This window comes from Lichenostomus cassidix, chromosome 3 (genome assembly GCF_008360975.1).
Source record: "Lichenostomus cassidix isolate B80296 chromosome 3, HeHo_3.0, whole genome shotgun sequence".
In the NCBI taxonomy this organism is placed as follows: Eukaryota; Metazoa; Chordata; class Aves; order Passeriformes; family Meliphagidae; genus Lichenostomus; species Lichenostomus cassidix.
Window position 1 is genome coordinate 93030292 of NC_139483.1, and position 27815 is coordinate 93058106.

General features: G+C 37.2%; 1 protein-coding gene across 1 annotated transcript in view; it reads right to left on the bottom strand.

Annotated features, from left to right (window-relative positions):
• The window catches only part of SH3YL1 (SH3 and SYLF domain containing 1), a 47138-nt gene that overhangs the window by 2810 nt on the left and 16513 nt on the right, over positions 1-27815 (bottom strand). Inside the window, exons 5-9 of the mRNA XM_085056734.1 lie at positions 27101-27213; positions 24228-24356; positions 22938-23082; positions 22180-22252; positions 21390-21446 (exon numbers count right to left, since the gene is read on the bottom strand). Of these exons, the coding sequence (XP_084912860.1) occupies positions 21390-21446; positions 22180-22252; positions 22938-23082; positions 24228-24356; positions 27101-27213 (517 nt within the window). The remainder of the gene's footprint in view (positions 1-21389; positions 21447-22179; positions 22253-22937; positions 23083-24227; positions 24357-27100; positions 27214-27815) is intronic.

Consider the following 27815-nt stretch of genomic DNA (forward strand, 5'->3'; position numbering starts at 1 on the left):
GAAAATACTGAAAGTGTTAAAAGTGATGTGAGAGCTTCTTTTCACTACATTGAAAAAAAGAGCTGTCAAGACCAGTATGATATGCTGGACTCATAGCAATGGCAGTAACTAATAGTTACCACCTCCATGCCTTAACCTGTATTAAGACTATAATTCCTTTTACGCAAACTACTGATTATTCTGAAAATGGCTCTGTAAAAGTAGGAAGAAAAATAAATGGAAACAAGTGTCAGAGACTAAAATAGTTCATGCCTCAAACATTGATATAAAGTTTTGCTCATTATAACAAAAAGTGTATAAAGAAGCTACAATCAAAGAAACCTCCCTGAAGATACCTGACTGGGACTTTGGACTGAGTCAAACTGCTGAGATTAGATAAAGGGAAACCTATTGTTCAATCATCTCAAGCTGAGGGAAAGGTATGCATACACAAAGGCCAAAGCCACCAGCTGTGCTGAGAATCATCCCTGGCTGAGTTTGGGGTGGGGGCATAGCACAGCTCACAGAAGCCAGGTTGACACAGACTGGCCCAGCTGTGGAACCCCCAGCCTCACTGGCTACATCCATGGGACTTTCACGTGAGAGGCAGCTGAGGGGGAGTCACAATCCATCACAGACCCCCCAGAGTGCTAGGCCTGGCACCACAGGAGTACACGTGATGCAAGCAGAGTCTACGGCTAGAGGCTGCTCCCTCCCCCGGGGGGACATGCCTGGACATTGCCCCTGGCCTGAGTGTATATTAACCCATGGCATCCTGTGCTTTTCGGGGGGACCACCACCACCGAGAAGACTGGCTGGAGAGGATCAACGCAACATCGTTGGGATCCACGGATGGTGATATTTTCTCTTTCCCTCTTTCTGTCCCCCCCACCTCTTTTCTTACTTCTCTTTTTCTCTCTTTTCTTCTCTCTCTCTCTCATATTTTCTATCGAATAAAACTCATACTATTGACTGGCATATGGTCTCGTTTGTACCTTAATTCGGGCAGAGGTATTTCTAAAGAACCTTAATAATTGGATCATAACATTTTATTGGCGTAGTCGGCAGGATAACATTCTCTGACCCGAAGTGCCTTTCACAATACTATTGTCTTCTCTCATCAAATAATTTCACGTTCTTCCTTTTATACTATTTACGATATAATAATTATTAATTGTACAATACTATGTTAGTATACTATATACTAACAAATATAAACACTACCTTTTTTTTTTAAAGGGTGATAAGAGTTGTTATAACTCCATCCATAACAATTCTCTTAGACCAACTTTCTTTGATGGGTTGTGCATATTCTAGTTTGTTTAAACACTTAAAATTTGACTGCAATTTTCTCTGAGTACATTGTGAAAATTAAAGTGTCATCTCTGGGGGCCAGAAGTTATAGTAAACTGATATGGGGGTTCTAGTTCCCTTTAGTGTCTTTTGTTGTGCGAGTCCAGAATTGGCAGGTTTCAGTCCTGAAGCCAATTCTGCTGCTTGTGTCTCGTGGGGAGGCCTTCCTGTCTGTAGTTTGTAGTAAAAGCCTCACCTTGGTGTTTTGTGCGGAGCTAGCGAAGCTCCTGTTCGTGGTGTTGTGCGGAGCCTGAAAACTCCTGTTTGGAGGGGACCCACGCCCCTACTTTGTGCGGAGCTGGAAAGCTCCTGTTCGTGGTGTTGTGCGGAGCCTGAAAACTCCTGTTTGGAGGGGACCCACGCCCCTACTTTGTGTTTTTTGTGTGTGTGTGTATTTTGTTGTAAAAAGCCAGAATTGACAGGTTTCACTCCTGAAGTCACTTCTGCAGCTCTTGTCTTTTAGGGAACACCCCCCACCACCCTCCCCCCCCAGTCTGTGGTTTGTGTGGAAAACTAGAATTGGTTCTAACCCTGAAGCCCATTATTAAGCTGCTGCCTTGTGAAGATGGTGTTGTCCCTGTACAAGCTTACGTATTTTTCATGCAGCTTCCCCTGTTGGGAGGCTGTAGAAAAAGTTTAGGGGAAAATTCCTATCCCAAGCAGCCAGTAGAAAGATAATGTTGTATTGTCTTTCTTTAGTTAATTTGTTACTTGCCTGTCTACCCTAGCTTAGACTTAGTGCAAGAAAAAGTGGAATAAGAAGCAATTGGTTACTAAAAACATGCTTGGTTACTAAAAAGGTGATTAATTCTTCAAAATGTTTTAAACAATGGCATTGTTTGTCACTAAATTTAATAATGTCCAAAAAAAAGTATTGCCGGGGAAGCTTGTTTCTTTTCTTTTCCAGGAATGTCAAACACTCTTGCATTGAAGATAAGGAAAACGAGTTTGAGAGCAGAGAATCTGCAAACAGCAAAATCATGCCTAAATGTGATGACCTTTTCTTCATGTAAACTCTGTCGCTTAGTGTTGGCAACGAGAAGTTTTGTTTCATTTTAATAATTAGCCTGGTGGGCCACATTTTCACTTTTCTTTTATAGGAACGTACCAACACATGAAATGATGCTGCATGAGAGCCAGTGAAAATTTAAAATGTCACCATAATTGCTTGCATTGTCAGTTTGTTAACATTTGTAATTTATTCGTGTTGTCATTGCAAGTAACTTGCTAGAAGATCAAATATTAGTTAAAATATTTTATATATTCTTATGTTTGATTTTTATCTAACTTATTTTGTCTTTTTACTGAAAAATAATGTGGCAAAAGTTGTTATAGATGCATAATTTGTCTCAACCAATTTAATCCTGAGAGTTGGTATAAGAATTTATACAAAATGCACTAATCATCTCAGTTCTGCCTTAGAAAAATTTAAAATTATTATAATTTGGCTAAATTTTTCAAATTTACTAAATAGCGAATTAAAAAATCTTAACAAAACACAAACGTTATATAAAATGACGTAAATAAAAAACAGAAAAGCCTTCTACCAGCTCTCAAACCAATGGCTGTTAAATCTCCTGCCATATATCCTAAGAGAGTATTTTAACTCTGCCTCAAAAATTCGTAAAAAAAAACTAGTTGAGATAATACAACTGAATTTGAAAAGCAATCAATTTCATTTTTTAATTACACTGATTGTAAAGCTATAATTTCTAATTTGTTTCAAGGCTAAATTACAACAGTGCTATAATCTGAATCTTAAAAAACAGAGCATAGCCCTCATGTAAAGATAAGATTGCTTAACAATAATTTTTATAAAATCTTTTGTATGTTAATTTTGTATCATAAAAGTAATTTTCATGATTTATAGAATTGTCCAGCGAAAAAGAAATATTACCTATAAAATTCTACCAACTATATGTAAATGTAGTTGAAAAAGAAACATACATCCCTGCTAAATCCATCCACATTTATACCAAAAAAAAAATAAATAAAAAACAGCTGTATAATTCTATAACCAATTTCCAAACATATTAAGCTAACATCTAAGAGATACAATATAAAAATACCCCTCACACCCACCACCCATTTAAAAACACTAATTCCTGGGGTCGCGGGGTGGAGGTACTGACTAATGAAAATTAAATTAATGATTACAGTTGAATTTATGCTTTGAACTATTGTACCTATTAGTATAATTGCTCATGTTATTGCTTCTACTATTTCTATCTTTTCTCCCATTATCCTTTTTTTCATCACCTCCGTGGACAACCCATAGGCTAAAGAAGATTGCTAAAAAAGAGACATTTATTACAATGTTTGAGTCACGGGGTGGCTGTCAGAGACTAAAATAGTTCATGCCTCAAACATTGATATAAAGTTTTGCTCATTATAACAAAAAGTGTATAAAGAAGCTACAATCAAAGAAACCTCCCTGAAGATACCTGACTGGGACTTTGGACTGAGTCAAACTGCTGAGATTAGATAAAGGGAAACCTATTGTTCAATCATCTCAAGCTGAGGGAAAGGTATGCATACACAAAGGCCAAAGCCACCAGCTGTGCTGAGAATCATCCCTGGCTGAGTTTGGGGTGGGGGCATAGCACAGCTCACAGAAGCCAGGTTGACACAGACTGGCCCAGCTGTGGAACCCCCAGCCTCACTGGCTACATCCATGGGACTTTCACGTGAGAGGAGCTGAGGGGGAGTCACAATCCATCACAGACCCCCCAGAGTGCTAGGCCTGGCACCACAGGAGTACACGTGATGCAAGCAGAGTCTACGGCTAGAGGCTGCTCCCTCCCCCGGGGGGACATGCCTGGACATTGCCCCTGGCCTGAGTGTATATTAACCCATGGCATCCTGTGCTTTTCGGGGGGGACCACCACCACCGAGAAGACCGGCTGGAGAGGATCAACGCAACATCGTTGGGATCCACGGATGGTGATATTTTCTCTTTCCCTCTTTCTGTCCCCCCCACCTCTTTTCTTACTTCTCTTTTTCTCTCTTTTCTTCCCTCTCTCTCTCATATTTTCTATCAAATAAAACTCATACTATTAACTGGCATATGGTCTCGTTTGTACCTTAATTCGGGCAGAGGTATTTCTAAAGAACCTTAATAATTAGATCATAACAACAAGACACAAATTAAAGCATGAAAAGGTGGAAAAAAGATCCATGTGTGAGATGTCAAAGGGTAGGAGTGTATTCAATGCAGCACAGTTGTGCCTCCAATTGTTGTTTGCTGTGTCATATGAACAAGATTTTTTAATGTGTTTCTCTTCCCATTTTTGCCCCAACTTTTGTACATATGCATCTTTCCAAACATAGAGAAACCTCAAAGCACTACAGCTGAATATGAATGCTCAGTTCTGTGTCCTTACCCCATTTGCTACCTGCAATCATTTAAAAGCACTTTACAGCTTTATTGCTGTCAGCTCCTTCATAGCCATTTCTACTTATTTTTCCCTAGGAGCCTTTTCCTATACTACAGTTTAATTGCATTTTATTTCTCACAAAGATTCCAATTTCTGTGCTTTAATTATGTAGTTTTGTAGCACAAAGCAAACAGAATGCATATTTCTTGCCTCCAGAGTTCAGCATCCCATGCTTCATATTTATATGAATCATCCTAATAATGAGGTATCTTAAATGAATGCACTGTTGAAATCTACCACGTCAATTATAAGGAGGATCTATTTTGTGTTCTCATTTCCCAGTTTCAGTTTTACATAAAAGGGTTTTAAATAAAATTGTTATATTCCACATGAAGACTGCTGAATGCATATACAGAAACCACAATTTCATCTCACACAAGATGGTGCTACAGTGCTACATACAGCATATAATACTGAAATCATTGAGATTTATTAATATGCACACTGCAACAAAAGCAAAGTACATTGTGGAAAATCCTTATTTGTTATAGGTATTTGAATACACACATCACACTTCCACAAACGCAGTGGTCGATACAGAAATATAGACATTTTGGTTGAAGATCAGTTAGTGCTGTGGCCAGCATACACATTCAATGCTCCAGCATACACAGGTATGGCATATGCTTGATAACAAACTTCTCTGGCCACAATATCCTTTCATTTTATTCATCTTTACATATCATAATGATTTGAAGATTTTGTGAAGGACCACTGCTACATGTAAAAGGCTTGGTGGGGTACAAACTAGAGTGAATTTATGGCCTCTTGGGTGTGCTGCAATACCAGCCCCAGAGTGAAACAGCAATAAAACCATTTTTAATTATGACATATTTAACATGGAATAAAAGCATTTTCTATAAAGTCACTGTAGAACAGATGCACTGTCTACACTTCTATGACTCACTTAAGGGTGCCAGTGTGACTACAAGCCAGGTGGCACAGGCTGGCCACATACACACCCCTAAACACTGACCATCCAGAGAGCACAGCCACATTCAAACTGCCTACTGCTTGCTATCCTGTAGTAACAACCAAACCACATCTTGGAATTATTTGGGAAAGTGCAAGGTGAGAATAATGACAAGGTGATTTCTAACAACACAATCACATAAATAAATGAGTTGTAGTGCTTGGGCCCATGCTTTCACACTATTTAATTTACTAGTAAATAAAGTAGCCACTAGTTTCACATTCTAATGTGAACTTATAAAATATTAGTAAAGCCATAGGCTATTTCTAAGAATGGTTTTTAGAGAGTAACAGGCATTTGTAATCATTTTGGCTTGAGCTAATTATACTTTCAAAACCCAAGTTTGAGTTGGAACACAGAATAGTACAGTTCAGCTGTGGGCTTCAAATTTAATTTCAGTGGCATAAATGCATATATCCCCCAGCCACCAAATGCCTGATGCTGAACAGCTTGCAGAAAGAAGATGTGCTGCTTTTGGCCACGGACACAGCAATAAAACTGAAATAAGTTTCATGAACTTGAAGTTGGTGGTGAGATTAGTAAATATCCACTTCGCAAATTTTGCTAATTGTCAGTAATTTGAGAACTAGCACAATTTTATGGGTCACGTGTGCACCGGTGTCATGGTTTAATGCCAGATGGTGACTAAGTCCCACATACACCTCACTCCCTACCCCCTCAGTGGGATGCAAAAGTGAACTGGAGAGCTGAAAGTAAGAAAACTCATGGAATCTTGGGTTGAGATAAGAACAGTAAAATAATTTAAATAAAATAATATTTTTTGAAAAAAGGAATGAAAAGGAAAATAGCAAAAAAAGAGATAAATAAAAGCCAAGAAAAGAAGGTGATGCAAATGAAAAGCAATTTCTCACCACCAACCAAATGATGCTCAGCCTGCTCCCAAGCAGTGGCCCCCTCACGCAGCCTTCCCCCAGGTTTATATACTGAGCATGACTCGGTGGGATATACCTTTACCCAGCTGGGGTCAGCTGTCCCAGCTGTGTCTCCCCCCAAACCCCCAGCATACTTGCTGACAGTGCAGCACGAGAAGCTGAAAAGTCCTTGACTTAGGGTAACCCTGGCTCAGCAACAACTAAAACATCAGTGTGTTATCAGCTTTATTCTCATCCTAAATCCAGAACACAACACTACTAGCTATTAACACTACCAGCTACTAAGAGGAAAATTGGCTCTACCCCAGAAAAAATCAGGACAAACTATATGATAGCAACTGTAAGTGAACTAACATAAACTACTACTGCTGGTTTTGGGGTCATCTAAATCATATTAAAGAGCGTGCAAAAAAGAGCCCTGTGACTCAATTGTCAGCACCAATGAGCCATCTGATCAAAGGTACAGGTCACTGCCAGGGTGTTCTTGTTGCTGAATGTCCATACATGATATATTTTTAACTAAATATTTACTTTGGTGAATGGACTGCCACAAAATGTTACAAGTCAGCTGGGATAAAAGTCCACCAAAAAGTGTCATCTTACAGAAAAGCAATAGAATTCTCATTGTTTAAATGGAGACCTAGAAAACTAAGCAATCACATGGACCCTGTTTGTGCAGAAGTAAGATAAAACCAAGAAACAGACCAAGTGATGGAAAACAACTAACAGATTAGGCAGATGCAAAAATCTGTGCTTTTGAAAACAAACATATCAAGTATCAGAAAGGTTTAGTATACTAGGACACTGTTCAGAGGCATTGAAAGGATCAGGTATTGCTCATAGGTTTATTATGAGAGAGGTAACAGCGAACATACAAAAATATTGATTCTTTACCCATTATAGGCTTTTGCTCAGAAAGGGTTAGTATTGAGTTTATAATCAGAGTTCAGGAAAGAATCCAAGGTAGGTTAAAGAACTAGGTTAATTAATGGGCCCACTGCAAATCTCTGAGTAAAAAATGATAGTTGGTGCCAGTAACAATGAAGACTTGATAGGAAATTTAAAAAAAATATTAGTAGTCTTCATCACGGTAAGTCTAATGAGTTGCACGCTGAGTTAGAACAAAGAAACAGTTGAAGATTCTTTGTTGATATTCTAAAAGCAATCTTAGAAGTAAAGCATACATGTATATGACTAAACCTGTCTCCTTAGCAACAAAGCAATGGAAACAATGTCATTTATGCTGTAACAGTCAAATTTGCACAGGAAGAAGATACTCTCATATGTAAAGAAATAAAGTTACAAAAGTACAGAATTGTACATTTATTACATGCACATAAAAAAAATCTTTTTACAACCAATTTTTCCACTCATTACTTTAGAAAGCAATTAAAATGATGAAAACTGCAACTGAAAACAGTATGCTGTTTTTGAAATAGAAAATATAGAGTTTGCAATGGATGTGACTACCAGTTTGACTATCTCCCCAAATTTAAAAACCTCTCGCATGTATTATGTAATTCTTTTATGAGAAAGGACTGGCTCATTTCCTTCCTGGAATGTAAATAAAGAAAGAAAAATTCCAAAGTCATGAAATATTGAAACAACACTACCTCAAAATGTCCCCTTTATGACCACATGCAATAATAGGAACATGACAGTTACAGTATCTCATTCCATATGACTTTTGGAAATCGGCATCTTGGAGATTAAGACATCACTAAGTGTAGCTCACTGGATATGTATACTTTTTAATATTTTATGGATGCAGATGTTTAATGCAATTAATGGTCCATGCTCTGATATTTGAATTTCAAGCCTTTACTATTTGTAAGCAGTTTCTAACAAATTTAGGTAATGTCAGCTTTGGCTCGAAGTTGTGGCTCAGAGCCACAAAGATGATGTTGAGTTCATATTCACAGGTAGGGTGCACAAAAGTTAAGTCAAATTACTGAGTTATCTAAGTTACAATGTCATGATAAGCAGAAATAAAACACATTATAATGTTGAGATTCACTTACAGGGCCCTTATTCGGCAATGTCTATTTCCAGGCTTTATAATTCACTATGCCTGGTGACAGGCCTAAAACAGCAACACCTTGGGAAAGTGGCAAATGATCTGCTTAAAAACTTTGGAAGGAAATGAAGTAAGGAAAGTCAGAGAAAGGAAGAAAGAAAGTACCATATGAATTAATACATGTAGAATAAGAGGGCAGTAAATTAAAAGATGTCATGGCTTTCTTCTCTCATGGCAAGACAAAACATTAGCCAGTGAGGACTAGGGAAAAGAAGAATCATACTGCAGTGTATTACACACTGTGACTGAAGAAATTAACTTTTCAATTCCTATATGGAAACAAAATATTGCATAATCTAATGGCTACTTAAGAAAAACAGTTTTTAAGCAACTCCCATTTAGAAAGAAAAACAGCCTAACTGTATCCTAAGTACTAAAAGTCATAAAAATAATTTTAGTTCTTGAATCACACCAGTATACAGATGAATTCTTTTCTCTACCCAATGTGTTCCTTTCACATATTCTTACCTTTCACCTCTCAGCCTTTAGCTTAAGAAAAAAGGGGTTTATGTCAGCTTCTAGAGCAGAACAGATGTATACTTACTTACAAATTTAATTTTAGTTTTTTCCGGACAAGTAACAAACCAATTGTTTGTTCAGCATTACAAGTGAAATCTCAAATGTCCTACTCACATTAAACTACTAATTTCCTTAATGGCCTTTTTAATTTTGTTTTTTTTTTAATGTAGACTCACCTCAAAAAACCCTCAGCATACACAAAACAACAACCTCAGATCTTACCAAACAGATGTTTGGGAAGGCCTAAATATGCACTGTAGATTTGACATTTTATATCTACAGGTACTAATCTGCTATAATCAGATATATTCTGTACAGATACTTGAAGTAAGTCATATGCTACCATTGATCCAAATAATCTCCAATAATGCTCATCTGATCAAAGGTCGGGAGACATGATATTCAGCAAATCACACTCAGAACAAATAATCTCTTGCCTTAGCTGTTTCTTTGCCAATAATTATGGCTTGTTTTGGGCAAGTAAACAAAATCACTTGTCTTCCTCTACTTTCAAAATAAAAGCTTCTTTAAAAATTCAGTTATTTCAACTCAACATTGAGATCTGTAAATAATTAGTTCTTCATGACTAAGAAAACAAGGATGGATTTTTTGCATTAAGACAGCTTCACTGTCACTGGGGTAAAACAGTACTCTTTAAATGCCCCACAAATGCCTATTCGTGCTCAGTTAAATGAACCTGCTCTGAGGAGGGAGAGGAGACATGAGTTGCATTGCTCTATTCTACATTCACTTATGGGCAAAGAATTGTTCTATACCTAGAACACCTGAAGGCTCTTTTGTTACAGCAGTTGTAAATTTAAGGAGATTTCAAAACCAAAGAATCAAAGAATGGCTTGGGTTGGAAGGGCCCTGAAACCCAGATAAATGGCATCTGTAACCCTTTCCTTGTCCACTGATGCAGTCACTCCACCATAGAACCACCTGGGTTGGTCAGGCAGGACTTGCCCTTGGTGAAGCCATGCTGGCTGTCTTGAATCACCTCCCTGTCCCCCTGTACTTTAGTACAGGTCTTAGGAAGAGGTGTACAATGTTTACCTTTTCCCAGTCACCTCGAAAATGCGTTCAAGGTACATGGAGAATATCAAGGAAGGCCTGTGTCATTCTGAGAACTACACTCGTTAATAAGTCTTGGTACTAAATGTACACCCAAGTTCTTACAAGGAGAGCAAAACCAAATGTGAAGCCCTCTTGCACTTCCATGAGGACTGTCTCAGCAAACCCTATTTTCTGAATTAGCTGCAGAGCTAGATGTTATGTATTACTATAACTGGATACTTTGTCCAGGTTTCCAGTGTAACAAAGCCCTCCAGTTGATATAACTTTGGACTGTTTTTTCCAGCCACCATTATAAATAGAACTTAATAACTACATCCTCCATTAGCAAATAAATGGTGGTTGGAAAAAACTATCCAGAGTTAGCCACAGATGTTCCACACAAGGTACACGACCCTCAATTTTGCTATAAAGCCTCAACAGGTAAGAAGCTCATCATCAGCTGCAAATCTGTATGTATGGAATGGAGATATTATACACACTTTGGTAAGGGACTCACAAAACCCAGGAAAAGTATTTTTGTATTTTTGATCTCTTCTATATAAGCTGGAAATGGATCATGTCAAAGCAGATTCAGTATTACCAACTTGTGTCGTTACTGAACAGTGTCATGTCTAGCAAACAAAATTGGTGATTAAAACAGACCTGACTATATTTAAAGTTTAAGTTACTGTGCAAATTTAGCTCATTCAGTATGAAACATATTTCGCTGGTTTTGAGTTTCTGGCCTACTAGGGAACATGCTGGCTCATCATCTTCATCTGCTGATGGAATGCTTTCTATCTTTGTTTCAGCACACTCAGCTTTTGCATTAAAGAAGTGCCTTTTTTGTTAAGCATCTGTGGATGTATTTGATATTTAGGATATAAAAAACCCCTACCTCCTGTTTGCCCGAGTCAATTCCATAACTTTTGCTGATTACTTTTTGGTTTTTTCCGCCTTTTCAAAATACAATTAGATTTTCATTCAAACTGAAAAGGTCAAATAAACCATATCAAATAAACCAATGTCAAGGGCTTTATCATGCTCAAGACTACAGTAATGCAAATGCCTGTGCTGAAATCATACTACAAAAGCTGAGATGCAATGCTAAGCATAACTGTCATAATTTGAAAAATAAGGTACAGTGGCAAGAATTGAGCTCTGTTTCATTCAAGTGAAACCGATGATTTAGGAATGATCTGGGGCTCTTCTATGTTGACAAGCTTCTCCATGTTTCCTCTACACATGCTGAGTTAGCATGTCAATCTCAATTCACTGTATCTGCATTTTGATTCTCAAATCTCTGTACTGCCAGCTTCAAAAGTTCTGCCATTGCTATTCTTGGCCCATAAGCTGGTTCACTTGATAGAAGTCTTATCTTTTATGCCAGTCTGGGAAAAAATCTACAGCCTTAGGAAAAGAAAAACCAAACTAAAATAAAAAGTAGTAAATGCAACAATTCTGTATAGTTTCTGCCAGTTTCTTAGGGTAATGCTTTGTATAATACTGATTGAATTTTTTTTTTCAGCCTTGCATGGAGAAATACTTCTCTGCACTGGTTAGAAAAATGGTTAAAGTAACAAAATTACATGAGACAAAGAATATCTCATATTGAAACATACAAAATAATAATATTGTGCAAGGCCTCATTTGAAGGTCAGTCCACAATCCTTATCATCAATGTTTAAAACTGGTTGAGAAAATAGAGGACCAACAACAGAAAGCCTGTTTTCAAGGCAAAATGAAAATGAGCTTCACAGAATAAAAGAGATAAAACATGTCACTACTACCAGACAAAGGAATCAGACAAAGAAGTATTTATCAGACAGAAAAGTATTTTTGCTAGAGAACTGGATAGCATGAGAAAAGAATGATTAATCTTGCTAAAAAAAGTATAGATGAAAAGCAGCAAGAAGTTACAAGTCATAGTGAAAGATTCAGAAATTGTTTTCTGTAAAGGGGACAAGTGAGTATCTCTTAACTGTTTTAATACAGTGTCTAGCACTTTCATGATTACATTTATATTTTATGAACACCTTCAATACATAGAAAACTCTTGTTAACTTTAGCTGCACTAAGGGACATAGGCACTGTTGAAATCCATGCTAGGATTTATTCTTGGCACAATTACTCATTCTCATTGCTTTTATGTTACTTCACTAGCAGTACAGCCATTATTAATTCTACCTATACCACAGGTTTGATCAACTTACAATTTCAAAAGGTGTTCAATATTCCCCTCCTCTGCCAAATGGTGATTTAAGCAATTGTACTTCCACTTACAGTATCCCATAGCACAATCCTGTAATTATTTGATTACAGTTTAAACTGGTAGGAGAAAGGTAGATACCCCATTCATTACAGAACAACTTCAGCAAGAGCTAGAAATGACACAGAACCATGAACTGGGGCCTAAACTGATCAGTGCAAATGCTGCAACCTGCAACATCTATCATCACATGGATGAAGCATCTTGGACAGCCATTATCACCCATGGTGTGTTCACATTACACTTCCCAGCTAAGCACAACCAAACTTCACAGAATACTCCCTAAATCAGCCTAGTCAGTTATGATAGAGATCTTGACATGAAAAAGCAATCAGTACTTCAGTTTTCAGTTGAAATTTGAGAATGGTAATAACAGTATTCTTCATACGTATGCTTTTAAGTCATGTGAAATACTGGATGTGTAGATGCTCTTTCAAAGGAAAAAGCTAACAATAAATACATCTCTTAGCTCAAGCATGAAGAAATTCAGGCTTGCAGATGGGGTTCAGTCCCTAGCTCAAATTTGTCCAATGTGCAACAAATGCGAAGGCAGATTTTTTCCCCAACAGTATCTCCGAACTTACTCTGCTGTCCAATATGCAGCTGTAACACTAACCTCAAATTCTGTCTCATCCTTCTGTAGCTGCTGACAGAAGCAGAAATGGCAGAAAGGAATAGAGAAGGCACAGTCTCAACCTTATGTCAGAGACCAATACTTGACATTGTGTAACAGAGCAAGTTTTCCCATTTTATTTTTCCTTACAGAGGGCTTTTCTATTTTCCTATTTTTAACCTTCTTTTGCCACCTTCCTTGCTAAAGGGCAAAGGAGCTGCTAAAAACAAAAATGCACCAGAAAGAGAAAAAGGGGAAGAGGGGTGACAAGTCTCACTGTGTATGAAAAAGTTAATACTTCACTTCCTTTCCACAAGAGTAGAGGCCACGTCTAGACAGAGGTCACTTCTAGCTGAGCTTCTTCAAGAAACAACAACTGGGAAAAGACTATTTGAAGGTTGCCTAATATGGCAATAAAATTGCCAATGAAAAAGAAAAAGCCAATGAAATATAACCAGAGAAGCCTCAGTGCAAACCTTGTCAGACCTCCCCATGAAAAGGTAAGAAGTTTCTTGAAACCTTGTCTTTTTGTAGAAATGAGAAGCATTATTACACCATTTCTGAACAGCTATTTGTCATACTACTTTAGCTTACATTAATGTTTGTCTTATTGATTTCTTTTTCCAAGGCCTCCTATTTCTTATTCAGGGAGTGACAGTATTTCCACAAAAGATGAATGACCTTCTTGGTCATTCAATCAGCAATATCCAGCTGGCTGACCTGCATGATGTAACACTGAACCAGCATAGCCAAGGTTGATGCAGGACTCCAGGTCCATCCATGACAGAGAATACATCACTTTTTGGGGAACTGTGGGACTTAATTTTACTGCTCATAAGAAAATATATTTAAAGTGGGTGTTCCATCAGGGTAAAAGTAATAAGTTTCCATGAAAGGAAAGTCTTCCTTTAGCATTTAGTATAAAGCAGATGTTCTCGTACCTGCTGTAAGGATGGATCTGTAAGGCATCAGCCCACCATTACTGCAAAAAGATCTCCATTACTAAGAACAGTTGTTAGCTTTTGTCTCAAGTGAGTCATGCACAACACATTTCACCACACTCTGGAGAAAAATCCTGTATATATACCTTCCTTGAGGTAGTCAAAATTTCTGTTTGGCTTCAAGTACTATAAATGAAACAGAAGCTCCCATACTCCAAAAGGCTTTTCTGGATAATGGATAGGAAAGCAATTTAAACTTGCTTCAATCCTACTGCTTGAACAACACAGATTAAAATATGCAGTACGCAGCTTTGTAACAACTTTTTAAGCATGTATCCATAAATATGCTAAAGCATTAATCTGTATGTATTACAATGGCTTCAGACAAGATTTCAATCTACACCATTTAACATTTGTATCTTCCCATGAACAGCTTCATGTTTTAATTCTGTAAGTCAGAATTATCACCTTAGTGGTGCTTTACAATTAAAAAATAAGCATAGATTGCACTATAATTTTCCTGTGTTTTGGCTCTAATTTCCTAATTTTTGTCCCAGATCATTAAAAAATGCCAAGAAAAAGATATTGTTACCCGTGCCAGAGTATCTGGTTCATACTTAGCACAACAGCTCTCTGCCCATGCATACACACATACAGAAAGACCCCAATTTCATTCTAGCATGTCTGACCTCAATCTCTCTGTGCCTTGTTGTATTTTGAGTTAGCTGATTACATGCATCAAGTTATTTGTTTCAGTATGACCAGTGAAGACCTGCATGCTGCATATTTTCCTCTCAGCTTGCCACAACATAAGCCATAAGCAGCTTGATTATCTGACTTATCACATTCACAATAGTAATAGTACAATCCTAGTAAAAGTGAGTCAGGGATAAAAATAGTCTCAAAAATAATTTCCTGGGATTTCCTGGGTTTGGTTAGTATTAAGAAAGAGCTCATAATGGCAAGAAAATTAATACTGTGGGGGACCACCAGATGGATGTTTTATTTTTCTAGTAACTAAATATAAACACGTCACAAGTCTTGCCACGAAAAACACAAAAATAGACCAAGCTCAGCTAAAATTCTTAAAACAAAACAAAAACTCCAATACTTTAGTTTACCAAATTAGTACACAATGTAATGAAGGATTATGGCAGAAACTTCATATGTCTCACTTTGTAAAAATTTTCTAAAACAAATACCTATTTGTCACACTGAGCTGTCTTATTGATTTCATAGTTTATAATCTGCTAGAGTTCCTCATCAAATTATAGTATTGAAGGAACAGATTACTGCACAGCTTGATGAGGGTTCTTCCTTACAATGTGATATAGTTCTACTTGATCCTACAACAAATCTCTTCCTTTCTTGGAAAAGGAGTAATTCATAAACTGAAGAATGAAAAGTGGCTTTTTTATCCAGTTTCAGATACACAGCACATATCCACAGTACCTAAAGGAGTATGCACATATCTGATTTTATCATATTTTCATGGATGATTTGATTTCCAGTTCAAAAGCAAAATGCATTTTTCTCCTCACTGTGAACCACGGAGTCTTCCTCCATCCTTAAAAACAAGAGGTTCTGGATTCCTTCTCCATTCCAGGTCTATGCAGATATCAGGTACAAAAAAACATTTTATAGTCTTGCTTAACTAAAAGCTTTTGATTCCATTTTACTAGAATTTAAGTTGGCAAAGGAAACTTCCGAATGGTGAAACCTTTTTAAATCATCTTGGTCCAGAACAGACAGAAAGAAACAAATAATGAAATATTGAAAATATCCTAGAAAGGCAGACTTATAGTATATGCTTTCTAACAACAAGTGAAAAGCAAAAAATTCAGGTATTACAGTGGGAAAAAGTTAGTCTGAGACCACAGAGATAGCTGATTTTTTTTTTTTATTTCAAAATTAATGAAATATTTTTACTTTCCTGCTGTGGTGTTTAGGCTTAGTTAAAATAAAAATGCCCAAGTCAAAAGTTACTCATCAAGAGGAGATTTGGGCACACTTACATTTCTCTTGGAGCACAGTTGTCAGAATTTTTTTTTCCAGTGGGCATTTCTAAACATGGAACTGCACAGTGAACATAAATAGTTGTATGTCAGATTTCCAGTTAAATTTGAGCTGTTCCAAAATAGTACTTAGGTTTTGTTAAACCTAAGTTGAGAAATATAAGTGATTGCTTCAATACATGTTTACTAAAGCTAGTACATTTTAAGATACAGAGTGATGCTCTATTTCAGCAGTTCTAACTAAAAATTCCATTTTTTTCATTATACTGTGACAAAAAAGCTCAGCAGCATGCATAACTAGAGGTACTAATTAACGCAGTGACTGCTAGAATGGTGTCCACATTCCAGGTTATATTTTCTTTTCCAAGTTTGATCAATATTATCCTAGAGGGTAGTAGCTTTAGAAATGAAAAGATAGTAAGTGGAAGGGATACTGAAGTGAAGAACAGGCCTTGAAGTAAAATAAGCGAAACAGGAGGTGAAATCTTAAGTAAAAATTATGCAATTGCCCTCAGAGAGCTGTGAAACAGATTTTTTTAAAGCTTTTTACCTCAGAAGCTATGACATCTTAGTCCATATAATTGTGTTGGCTTAGTTAACACATTTTTAACTGGCCACAAAAAATACATAATGTACTAACAAAGGCAAATTCACATACAGATCCTCTAGTTTCCTTGACAAAATACACTTCAGGAGGCATGAAAATCTGTCTTGGAATTCTCTGAGGAAACAGATTTTCACAGATCTACTGAACCATCTGGCATTCATAGATTACCGAAAGAAACACTGAGATCATCTCTGAAACTACAGAGAAGTGGGCCAGACCTGATTCCTGGAGAACTGTAACCATGAAAAGCAGCATCTCTGTGATGCATTTAGCTAACACAAACTGAGTTTACAACCTCATGGTACCACCTAATCAAAAAGGGTTGATATTGCCTCAACTGTTTTAAACATAGATTAGTAATGTGCAAGAAGGTTAAAATAAAAAAATGGATTAATAAATAATAAAAAATATAAGGACTGGAGTTTAGTGCAAATTCATTAGAGCTTTTAGGAGCCCAAATTTTACTGATCTCAGTGAGCTCATAACTCAGAATTTGCTATTTGTAATATTACTTAAAATTTGAGAGGAAAGAGAAAATGACTTTTGACAAAGAGCTCATCAATCTGTTTGGCAATCAAAAGAAAGATAAAGGCAGACCAAAAAGTGATTTGATTACAGCACAAGTGTCTCAAAGAGAACAAGAGTGGAACAAAAAACAAAGCTCCTCTGGGTAGCAAATGGCTCTTTAATATAGTGAAGAAAGCCACAACAAATATTATCTAAAAGCTGCAGACAAATTCATATAGGAAGGCATGAATTTTTAATAATGAGGTTGATGAATCACTCAAATCATCATTGAAGGAAGAAGAGTTTTTTTTAGCTTTTTAAAAACAGTGACAATTTTCTCATCTGCCTCCATATCTTCATCAGTAGGCTTGATATAGCACTTCTTTCAGTATGCAAGAATATAAATATATGCCTAATGGGACAATAACAAACTGTTAACATTTTATTTTATTTTCAAAGTGAAAGGTTTCTGCTGAAAAAACCTAGTTACAATTTACATTTTGGGGTTTTTTTTAGTTTTACTGTAATCGAGTTGGGATGTGTTGATTTTATGCACAGTAGTTAAAAAGTTCAATGGCTGCAGGTAACTTACTCCATCCTAAAGTCCAGAAAAGAGAGCAAATATTTTTCTAAAGATAAAATTTAAAAATATTTAGTCAAATACCCATGGAAGGTAAGAAAGGCAGTGTTTCTGAGAGAAATATAAAGAAAAAAATAACCCTTGAATATTTAGGCTCCATAGCCACAAGTTCCTTTGGGTTTCTTAAGCAAGTCATATGACTGCTTAAAAATGCAGACAGCATCATTACTTTCTCCAAATTATCATAAAATACTTACACTGTTATCAAAAGAACTGTTTTGTTTTTAATACGAGCTTTTTGTCCTACAGTATTGTAAGAATTCAAGGCCATGGTGAGTTTTGATAATTGTGAATGAATAGTGAAAGAACAGTGCTTTGAAGGGAAAAAGTTTATTCCATTTTCATCCCCACTCCTGCCTCAAGTCTGTTTAATGATTGTTTCAGCATCTTGGCAATTTCAAGTGATTCTTTTCCAAACATGTGAAACAATCCTTTTCTGATTAGCTGAGCTGAAGAAAAAGTAAAAAAAAAAATATCTGACTTCTGATTTGAACAAACTGCCTGTTGCTGATTCTCACCAACATTCACCTCAACCCAGGTCCAACTTTTACTAGTGGATCACTACTCCTGCTGCTACCAGTTCAGCTGGGAAACCACACCACTATAACATTTTCAGAATTGCATACTATTCAGCAAACTGTTAGGAGGGTAGGCAGGTAAGTAACCATTTATCAACATTTTTGGTTACTTGCTGCTCCATGGCAGAACTCCGAAGCAGAAAAAAAAATAGAAATCATAACACTAATGAAAATCCAATATCTAGGATTAGATATTCTAGTTGACAAACTATGAACCTGATGTATCTAAAGAAATTGTCCTAATGAAATAAACTCTGGAATCTACAATGTCCAAGTAGTCACTAAAGAATCAAGGGTCATTTATATTATAGATGTGGTACCAAACTCCAAAGAATCATGCATCCAGAAAAAGAAAAGCTAAGTTGTGGCAATAAAGCTTGGAAGGCCCAGACAGCCCTTTTACTAGATTTTACAACAAAGAGGGGACAAGCAGAAAAATGAAGATGCAAATGCCTGATTGTAGCCAAGGAGAAGGCATGAACTTTCATACTCATAAGCAAATTGAATTTCTTTATTTAAAGAGCCTCCAGAAAAATCTCTACTACTGTAGAAACTTCATTCTTCACTGAATCACAATAACTGTATCAGCTATTGCGGTTTTTTGCTGTGGTTGTTTAGGGGTCTTATTTCCCAGAATTTTAAAAGGTCTGTGCAATTTTTAAATTGCTTTTAAATAAAATGTGTGGTATTCCCAGGTTTCTGGAAACATTTAAGACACTAACAAACCTCATTTTACAACTAAATGCATTACCTTAAGCATTATTCAGTTACATGAAAACAAGCTCCTTGCATCTGAGTTCAAGTTTCATGTTATCAGTTTAGAAAAGCATGTTTTTCACTTATCATTCTTCTTGCATTTGAAATAGATTATATTACATTACTTATCTATATAATTCAAGTCCACAGAAAATAATTTAAAATGTTTCATCCACAAGTCTGGATCTTCTTTCATCTAATGAGAAGAATTAATGTTTCAACCTTGCTACTACTTGTATAACTGTTGCAAAACCAAATGCTGGTAACACAATGCCAATTTCCCCCTTCCATAAGCAAAGGCAAGTTCTTATTACTTGCAACCCAGAAGCTTGTTGCTCAACATCAAAATCTACTTCCACACCAGCCATTATACATAAAATGTAGCTTCCTAAAAGTAAGATTAATTCACTCTTCTATTGGTTGTATGTATTTTTTAAACTAGAAAGACACAAAAAAAATGTTGAACATGTTTTTTACAGATCACTGTTGAAGAGTAGCCATTGCAGCAACTACTCCTGCCACAAAGATTGACCAGTATGTGCTATAGCTGCCAGATACCTCTGTTGGAGCAATTTAGACTATAATTAGGAAGAAACAGATTATTTACAGGAAGTATGGCCTTCTGGTTCTGTCTGTTTCATTCCCCAGTATTAATATACCCTTTGTGAAAGGGACTGCAACTCTTTTCCAGCCTCCTATCCACATGCACATAGGCTATGGTAGTTGAAATGCTCAGAGAAACTGACTTCAATTTCAATTGCTCCCTGCGATAAAAAAAAAATCTGTAGCCTTTAGAAATATAGAGTATTTCTGTGGATCCAGAAAGCATTTGAACTGCCATCTATGGAACTATAATCTGCAACAGAAAGCAAAATATACCATGCCATCATTTAGACAAGATCCAAATGCCTCTTGCATTCCTCAAAGATAAACATGTATATTTCTAGAAATTTCTAGAAATCCCCAGTAGCAGACTGATCGAGCCTATATTTTGATTCTGAAGTATCTTGAAAGAGATTCAACAGATGGCTCTGGAATATTTTTACCTTTTCACTTGCACCTGTATAGAGCAGTCCTTTCAATATAGCAAACGTGTGCAAGCTTTGGAAATCTGTTCTCAGTTTATCAGGGCTTTTGTAAGACTGGGAAAGCTCAGTTTTAATGGTGAGAAGACCAATTCTTCTCTCTTTTTAGATGACAGCTATTGAGTACAGACCACTAGAGTCATCCTTCTTTTCCTGGTAAAAGTCCTGCAACATAAATTTTGATTCTCAGGAAGTCTCTGATCTGCAGAAGTCACATGAACAACTCAGCTTAAGATACCCCTACGTTGGTCCCTTCAAAAGAAACACATTTCAAGAACATGTATGAAGACAAGATATGAAAAAGAATGTAAAGACAATGACACATAATTTATCTTAATTTTTTGTGAAAAGCTCTAACTACTCTTTGCCTGAAATAGACTTTCCATTGTGATCTATTATAAAGCTAAATTTTAGCTCTATTTGCAAAAGTTAAAAAGAGATATTTTGTTTAATTTTCAAGTGGATCATGCAATATGTGAAAATATGAGTACATATTCATATATATATATATGTAATATGGAATTCACATACTACACAGTAAGATTCTGAAAATCTTAAAGCTGAAAGTGCTTTAAACATAAGAGAATCAATAGAACAACAAACAAGTAATAACTTGAGTACCATGCAGAGTTATTCCAATATAAAAACTTCAAGAAGCAATGTAAATCATTGTTTATGCCAGCATAATCAGGTATGATCGGTGGAAGCACTTTTAAAATTAAAACAGGAATTATAGTACATTGCATAAGCACTTGGACAGAAGCTTGTTATATCAGCTTTCTTTTTCATTTCAATTAGGTGGTAACATAAAACAATTTTACTACTTCAAGTGCATTTTTCAAGCTTACAGAATAAAACAAAAGAACTTTTGCTACTCAGAAAAAGAACATCATCATTAGACTGTAAAGCCAGGGAATAAGATTAATGTTTACGAAATATTTTCAGGAGAGCATACAAGACCTGAATCTCTTTTTAACACAGGGACAATAAAGAAAAATATCAACAGCCAGATATTATTGCATATCTTTCAAAGCACTTTTAGGATTTCCCAGATTCTACACTGTATTAATAAGTGTAAGCTTCATACTTACCCACAGATGCATAATTGTTGGGAAGTTCAGGATAAAGTTTGTTTGTATTCTTTTTAGCTGAAAGAGAAAATATAGTAGCAACTTATATGACGTGCTAACATACCTTGTTATATTTTGTCTACTGCTCTTCTAATTTAAGTTCAGTAGTTATTAAATTATTGGAGTTAACTAAGGTGCAGTGCAGAAGAAATATGGACTTTGCCTCATATTCTCAACTGGAGAAGTAAGCTAACAAGAGGAGCTGCACAGTAAAGCCGCACTTTGAATGAAAGCCCTTTGGTAGACAAACTGTCAGAGAGCTAAATTTCTGCCTCTTCTTCTCTACTGCAAAACCTGTAATGGTTAAAAGATAATGACAACCTAAAAGAGAAACTGATTTCTAGAAACCAGAAGTTTCTAGAACTAGGACTAGACGTTTCTAATATGACTGTTCTTTTTGCTAAGAAGTTTCATTGTTCCATAGAGCTTCTGTGTATCCAATAACATTAATATTTCCTTTGAATTATTACATGATTCTGTAACTATAAAAACACTGATTCTGTAACTATAAAAACACTGTTTCTATAACAAATCTGTCAGAGAGAAAAGGTTTGTTCATATAAAACAAACAAATCCTTTACTCTTTATCATTCATGGTACTATAGCAACATGCCCTCAGTGTTTGTCCAAGGGAGGGTATTCAAAAAATGTTTTTATAGAGGCAGCTGCTATCATAACTGCATAGCATTAATTAGCTTTAATGCTCAAATTTTATGAAGAGAATTATTTAGTCATTATCAAAAGTTTTCACCTGGTGGTGTAGGTCTAACAGTGGGTTTAGGTGGCTGTGGTCCGGACGATGGTCTAGCAGGTGGGTCATTTACCTAAAATACACAAATTTTTAAAAAATGTTGCATCACATCTGGACATAGATTGTGACTGCAGAGCCTAGAAGTATGTCGAGTTACACTGAAAAAAAATTTTAAAATCTCTTTTTCTCCCCTGAACTTGTAGGAACTCAAGAAGCATAATAAACACTAGTGACATACACATGACACTAAAGTAATTCCCCATGGGTTTAACAAAGCTGAAAGTAAATGCTTGTGTATCAGTAACATCAGCATCTATTATACAATATCTTCTAAGGTCCCAGTATTACATTGTTAATGTTATTGCTTGAATGGAAGACAGAAAAAGTAGAAAAACTAAGAGTATCCAATTTGCAATGAACTTAATTAAAAATACTTGACCAAATGTTCCTGATCATCGCCTCAGATTTGATAATGCACAGTTATAAAACAAGGATACACCCTGTTATTCTGGAAGATGCAAAGCAAACATAAAAACAATTCTTGTCCACAAGAGCCTAGCAGGGAAATACTTGAACGGGTATTGTCAGACAGTGCACGTACCACATGCAGTATCTGACATATGCTACATCTTGTGTCATCCAATGGAGAAGTGAAAAATGCGACATGAACATCAGCATTAAAATTGACTAGGAACAGCTCAGGAACAGAAAAAGCCTATGTGAAAAAGAAGTGCACAAACCCTTCTTTTTTCCCTTACAGATTTTCCTGGATTATTTTTTTGCTCTTCATTTTCATACACTTCAGTGAAGGATGCTAGAGTTTCATAAAGATCATCTGCTTGAGTAGGGAAAGGCACGTCACCAAGCAGGATGGCACTAGCACGAATGTCCTGGCCATAAAACCTGATACAAAAAAAAAAAAAAAAGATGGCAGGTATTTGATTATTATTACATTTCAAGTTCTAGATAAATTCACTCTGTGCAAATGCTCCCTATCTCCATCCCTGGCCCTTAATTTTTCCTGCTGATCATATATAGAGAAATAACAGAACTAGTTCAATACTGTAGATTTGGTCACAGGCACCATTCCCCTACACCACTTGGGAGGAGGAGATAGAGAAGCTGTGATTGAAGTTGAGCCCAGTAAGATGAAAGGGGTGGGGCGGAAAGGTGTTGTTTTCTAGATTTGTTCATATTTCTCATTATCCTATCATCTTACTAATTGAAAATAAATTAAACTCATCTCCTCTTGATGAGGTTGGAGTTTTTTTGGAGGGGGAGTGACAAAGCAGCTGGGCTGGCATATGGTGGCTAGCTAAGGTCAACCTGCCACAGATAAATAATCTCTAAACATTTAGTATCATCTCAATACCCATTGCAAGATGTCTAAATTGAAGAAAACCTTGTCCCCTGTCCTAGGTTGCAATATTGATGTAGTTAAGTATTCTATTACCACCAGCTGTGGGCCATTAGCTGCTATCACCCACTCCGGATGACAGGCAATGGGCCATCCGTTAGCTATCATCACTTGCTAATGACCCACCCTGCATGACAGGCAATGGGCCATCAGGGACCCACCGTGTGACTCATGGACTTATCTCATCCCATTGTGGGATGCTCTGCCGAGGAGGGAGGAGCCAGGTGTTCCCACCTGGATATAACCTGGCCTTGGAACTGCCTGAGGTAGCCCTGTCTACTGGGTTCCCAGAGGACGAGAGCTACCGCTGGATTTTCGGCTGGAGACCGGACCTTCACAGGATCGCCGCCTCAGCTGGACTGCTTCAGTTGGACTGCTACTACCACCATAACAGGGTGTTAGGTTGTATCTGACTTTGTCAGTGCTTTTCCTTGTATTATTTCACTTATTTTTAATTTCAATCTTGACTTGTGATCTCCCATTGGTTTGTTTTCAAACCAAGACATCCCCCAAGAAATTCTTAACTGACCATAGCATGTTTTCAAAAAAACTCTTTTTCCCAAGTGAATGTTTCCTAGTTAATGCTGTCACCATGCCTTCACTGAATCTTCTAGATTTGAAGAGAGCTTACTTGCGATTTGTTTCTTTCCTTTCAATTAAACAGGTTCCTTCCAGAGAAACGCCTGCAAAGAGTCCTCGAGATTTGCAGTATGTATAGACAGCAGCAGAGCTTCTCAGGGCAACATCCCCTTCCAAGTTTCTAGAAGGAAAAAGTTTTGGTTGATATTCTTCAATATGGTTTTGTAGTATGAAGAGCAATTGTCTTTTTCTTTTAATCCTTTATTTTATTTTAACCCTATTTTCAGACAAAAGCACAGAAGAACATTGCCTCATGTGAATGCTCCCCATTAGATCCCTGAGAGACTGGACTGTTCATGGTTAATGACTCAAAACAATCAAGGAGGCTCCAGGGTGATTTGCTGAGGACAGGTTTGCATCCTTCCAGAGGAGGTGAGTTTGGGTGTGCAGTGGGATTCACACAAGACAGCAGTGGGGGCTGCAAGCCTGCCTTTGAGGCTGATAAGAAGCAAATCCTGCAAGGTGGGATGGCACCTTTCATCATGGTAGTTGCTCTCCCTTACACAACTCCCACTCCCTCTCCCAGGGAAGGTCTGATGGGGCATAACTGACTCAATGCACTGACCAGAGAGGCAGCTGTCATGTCTAAGCAGGGATCATCAAAGACCCCCCAAAGCTCCCCCAGACTGATTCTTGAGGCCTTGCACCAGAGGACTGCACCTGATGCAAAGGGATTCCACAGATACAGAGCCTGTGGCAAGAGATAGCATCAAACTTCCGATCCAGGGGATGTACCTGGGTGTTCCCAACTAGCCTGAATATATATTGATCCATTGAATTCCAAGCTTCATGGAACCCTGACCATTGAGAAGACCAGAAGAAAAGGATCAACAGGATCCACAGAGTGGTAATATTTTCTACTCAATCTGTCTCCGTCACTCTTTCTCTATCCCCTTCCTTTTTTTCTATTTCTTTCTCTCTGTCTCTCTCCCCCTCTCACCATTTACTCTTAAATAAAATCCATACTATTGACTTCAGCATACGGCCTCGTTTGCACCTTAATTTGGGCAGAGGCATATCTGTAATAATGTTCATAACTGGATCTTAACAGCTTCCTCTGAAAACTATTAAGCCACTTTTTAATCACATTTTTAAATGATCTGATTATGTTTGGACTGGTCACTGAAACTCTATTCAATATTTCCAACTACTCCTAAATTTTATCATCAGCACAAAACATTTCAAGTAAGGCCTTATAAGATTTGGGGTTTCTTGTTGGATCTTTCCTCTACATTCTCCAGGTCCATTACTCTGAATGGTGGCCCTACCCTGAAGCGCATTGGCTGCATCCCCAGGTTTGGAGTCATCCACAAACTTGAAGAGGATATTTTGCAACAGGTCCTCTAGGTCACTGACAAAAATACCAAGCAGGAGAGGTCTTAGAAGACTCTCCTGAGGAATTCCAAAGAAATGTGGTCTCAGATTTCAACACTACCCATTTACCACTGCTCTTCAAACCAGATAATCTGGTTCTTCACCTGTTTCCTTGTCTCCCCACCCTGACACCTATGTCCCAGATTGGATACAGAGATGTTGCAGGACAGTGTACTAAATGCCTTTGCATGTCTCTCTCTTCTGTGGAATAAGTATCATCCTTTTATTTTGTTAGAAGAGATTAAAAACCAGCAGTAAAAACTTCATCATCATCATCAAAAAAAAGAAAAGCTATAAGGAGGCACATATCCCATAAGCAGAGTCTGAGGTAGCTGGGTGCTGGTATGTCTGGAGAAGAGAAGACTTGGGGCAAACCTAACACCAGGCTTCAAGCATCTATGGAGAGAGTATGAAACCAGGCTCTTTTTAACAGCACACAGTGGAAGAACAAAACACTATTGATGTAAGTAGAAAGAAGAAAAACTTTAACTGGATGTAAGGCAGGAGAGCTGAAGAGTAGAGAAGGTTGCCTGCAGAACAATTTCCATCTTTGGAGATTTTCAAGAGCCAACTGGAAAAAAGAGCTGAGCAACCTGATCTAAAGACATAACAGACCTTGCTTTGAGCAGGAGGTTGGAGTAGCAATCTTTCAAGGTTCGTTTCCAAGTTAAATTTTTCAGTGATTATTTCATCTCATCCCTCAAAGCAAAAAGGCTTAACCACTTGAAGGTTTAAAAGCAATTATTTGGTGTAGTTTTTATTTACTGTTGGGCAGATCTGTGGTTACAGAAAGCATAGACCCATATGTTACTGAAAATCAAAGTTCTATCAGGCACAGAAGCACCTGTGCTCTTCACTGAGCCTAGCCAAGCAGTCTCCAGCAAAAAAAGAGCAAATCTTAGAACACTTTCCTTCTACCAATAAAAGACAAGAAAGGAAGAGAGAGGAGAGGAGAAGAGAGGAGAGGAGAAGAGAGGAGAGGAGAAGAGAGGAGAGGAGAAGAGAGGAGAGGAGAAGAGAGGAGAGGAGAAGAGAGGAGAGGAGAAGAGAAGAGAGGAGAAGAGAGGAGAGGAGAAGAGAGGAGAGGAGAAGAGAAGAGAGGAGAAGAGAAGAGAGGAGAAGAGAAGAGAGGAGAAGAGAAGAGAGGAGAAGAGAAGAGAGGAGAAGAGAAGAGAGGAGAAGAGAAGAGAGGAGAAGAGAAGAGAGGAGAAGAGAAGAGAGGAGAAGAGAAGAGAGGAGAAGAGAAGAGAGGAGAAGAGAAGAGAGGAGAAGAGAAGAGAGGAGAAGAGAAGAGAGGAGAAGAGAAGAGAGGAGAAGAGAAGAGAGGAGAAGAGAAGAGAGGAGAAAAGAGAAATGGGTAAGAACAATATGGTCCAGACAGCAAACAGTTGCCCTGATTGTTCTGTAACATATTAAAAGAAAAGGGACCATTAATGTGGCTTTTAAAAATTGTCTTCCACATACACCATACTAGGAAAGCATTTTACCCACCTCCCCAGAGGTCCAATTGCCACAGTAAGATTTCCTCCAAGTGTAAGATTCCCTCCTTTGGCAAAGGCTTCTACTGCTCTTTCATGATTCAGTATTATCACTAAGTCTGAGACCTAAAAAATAACAAATAAAGTACTATGCTTTTTAGGAAGAAAGAACTGCACAGGAGAACTTCCCTTCTTGTAAAGGATTATTTTGAAATGGCTTTCATGACAAAGTTGATGCTTTTTCTGCAAGGTATTTTGAAATGAAAAATCCTTTCAACTACTTTTTTATCAAATTTGACTGATTGGTTTTTTCAAAGTGCTGATATGGTCAGTATGTGATAAACAACAACTATAACAGAAACTCTATCTTAATTCAAAATTCCCAAGTAACAATTTATTATTTTCTATGGCTTATACACAATTATGAAGGCATTTTCAGATATAAATAATTTTGGTCCTTCCATAATTAATTTAAAAGGCAAGACAAAACCTACTAAACAAAAATTACTACCCAAAGAATAAAAGGTAAAAAGGATACAGGTGCTATTGATAAAACTTTATTTTCATGATGGGGGTTTTATATGTGTCTGTGTGTGTGTGTGTGTGTGTGTGTATGAAATATTATTTAACCTTTTAAGACTTGAATATGAGATGTAGTCAGTTGCTTCAAGAACCTATTAAACCTAATAACTGAAGAGGTAGCAATGTACCCAAGGACTACTGCACCT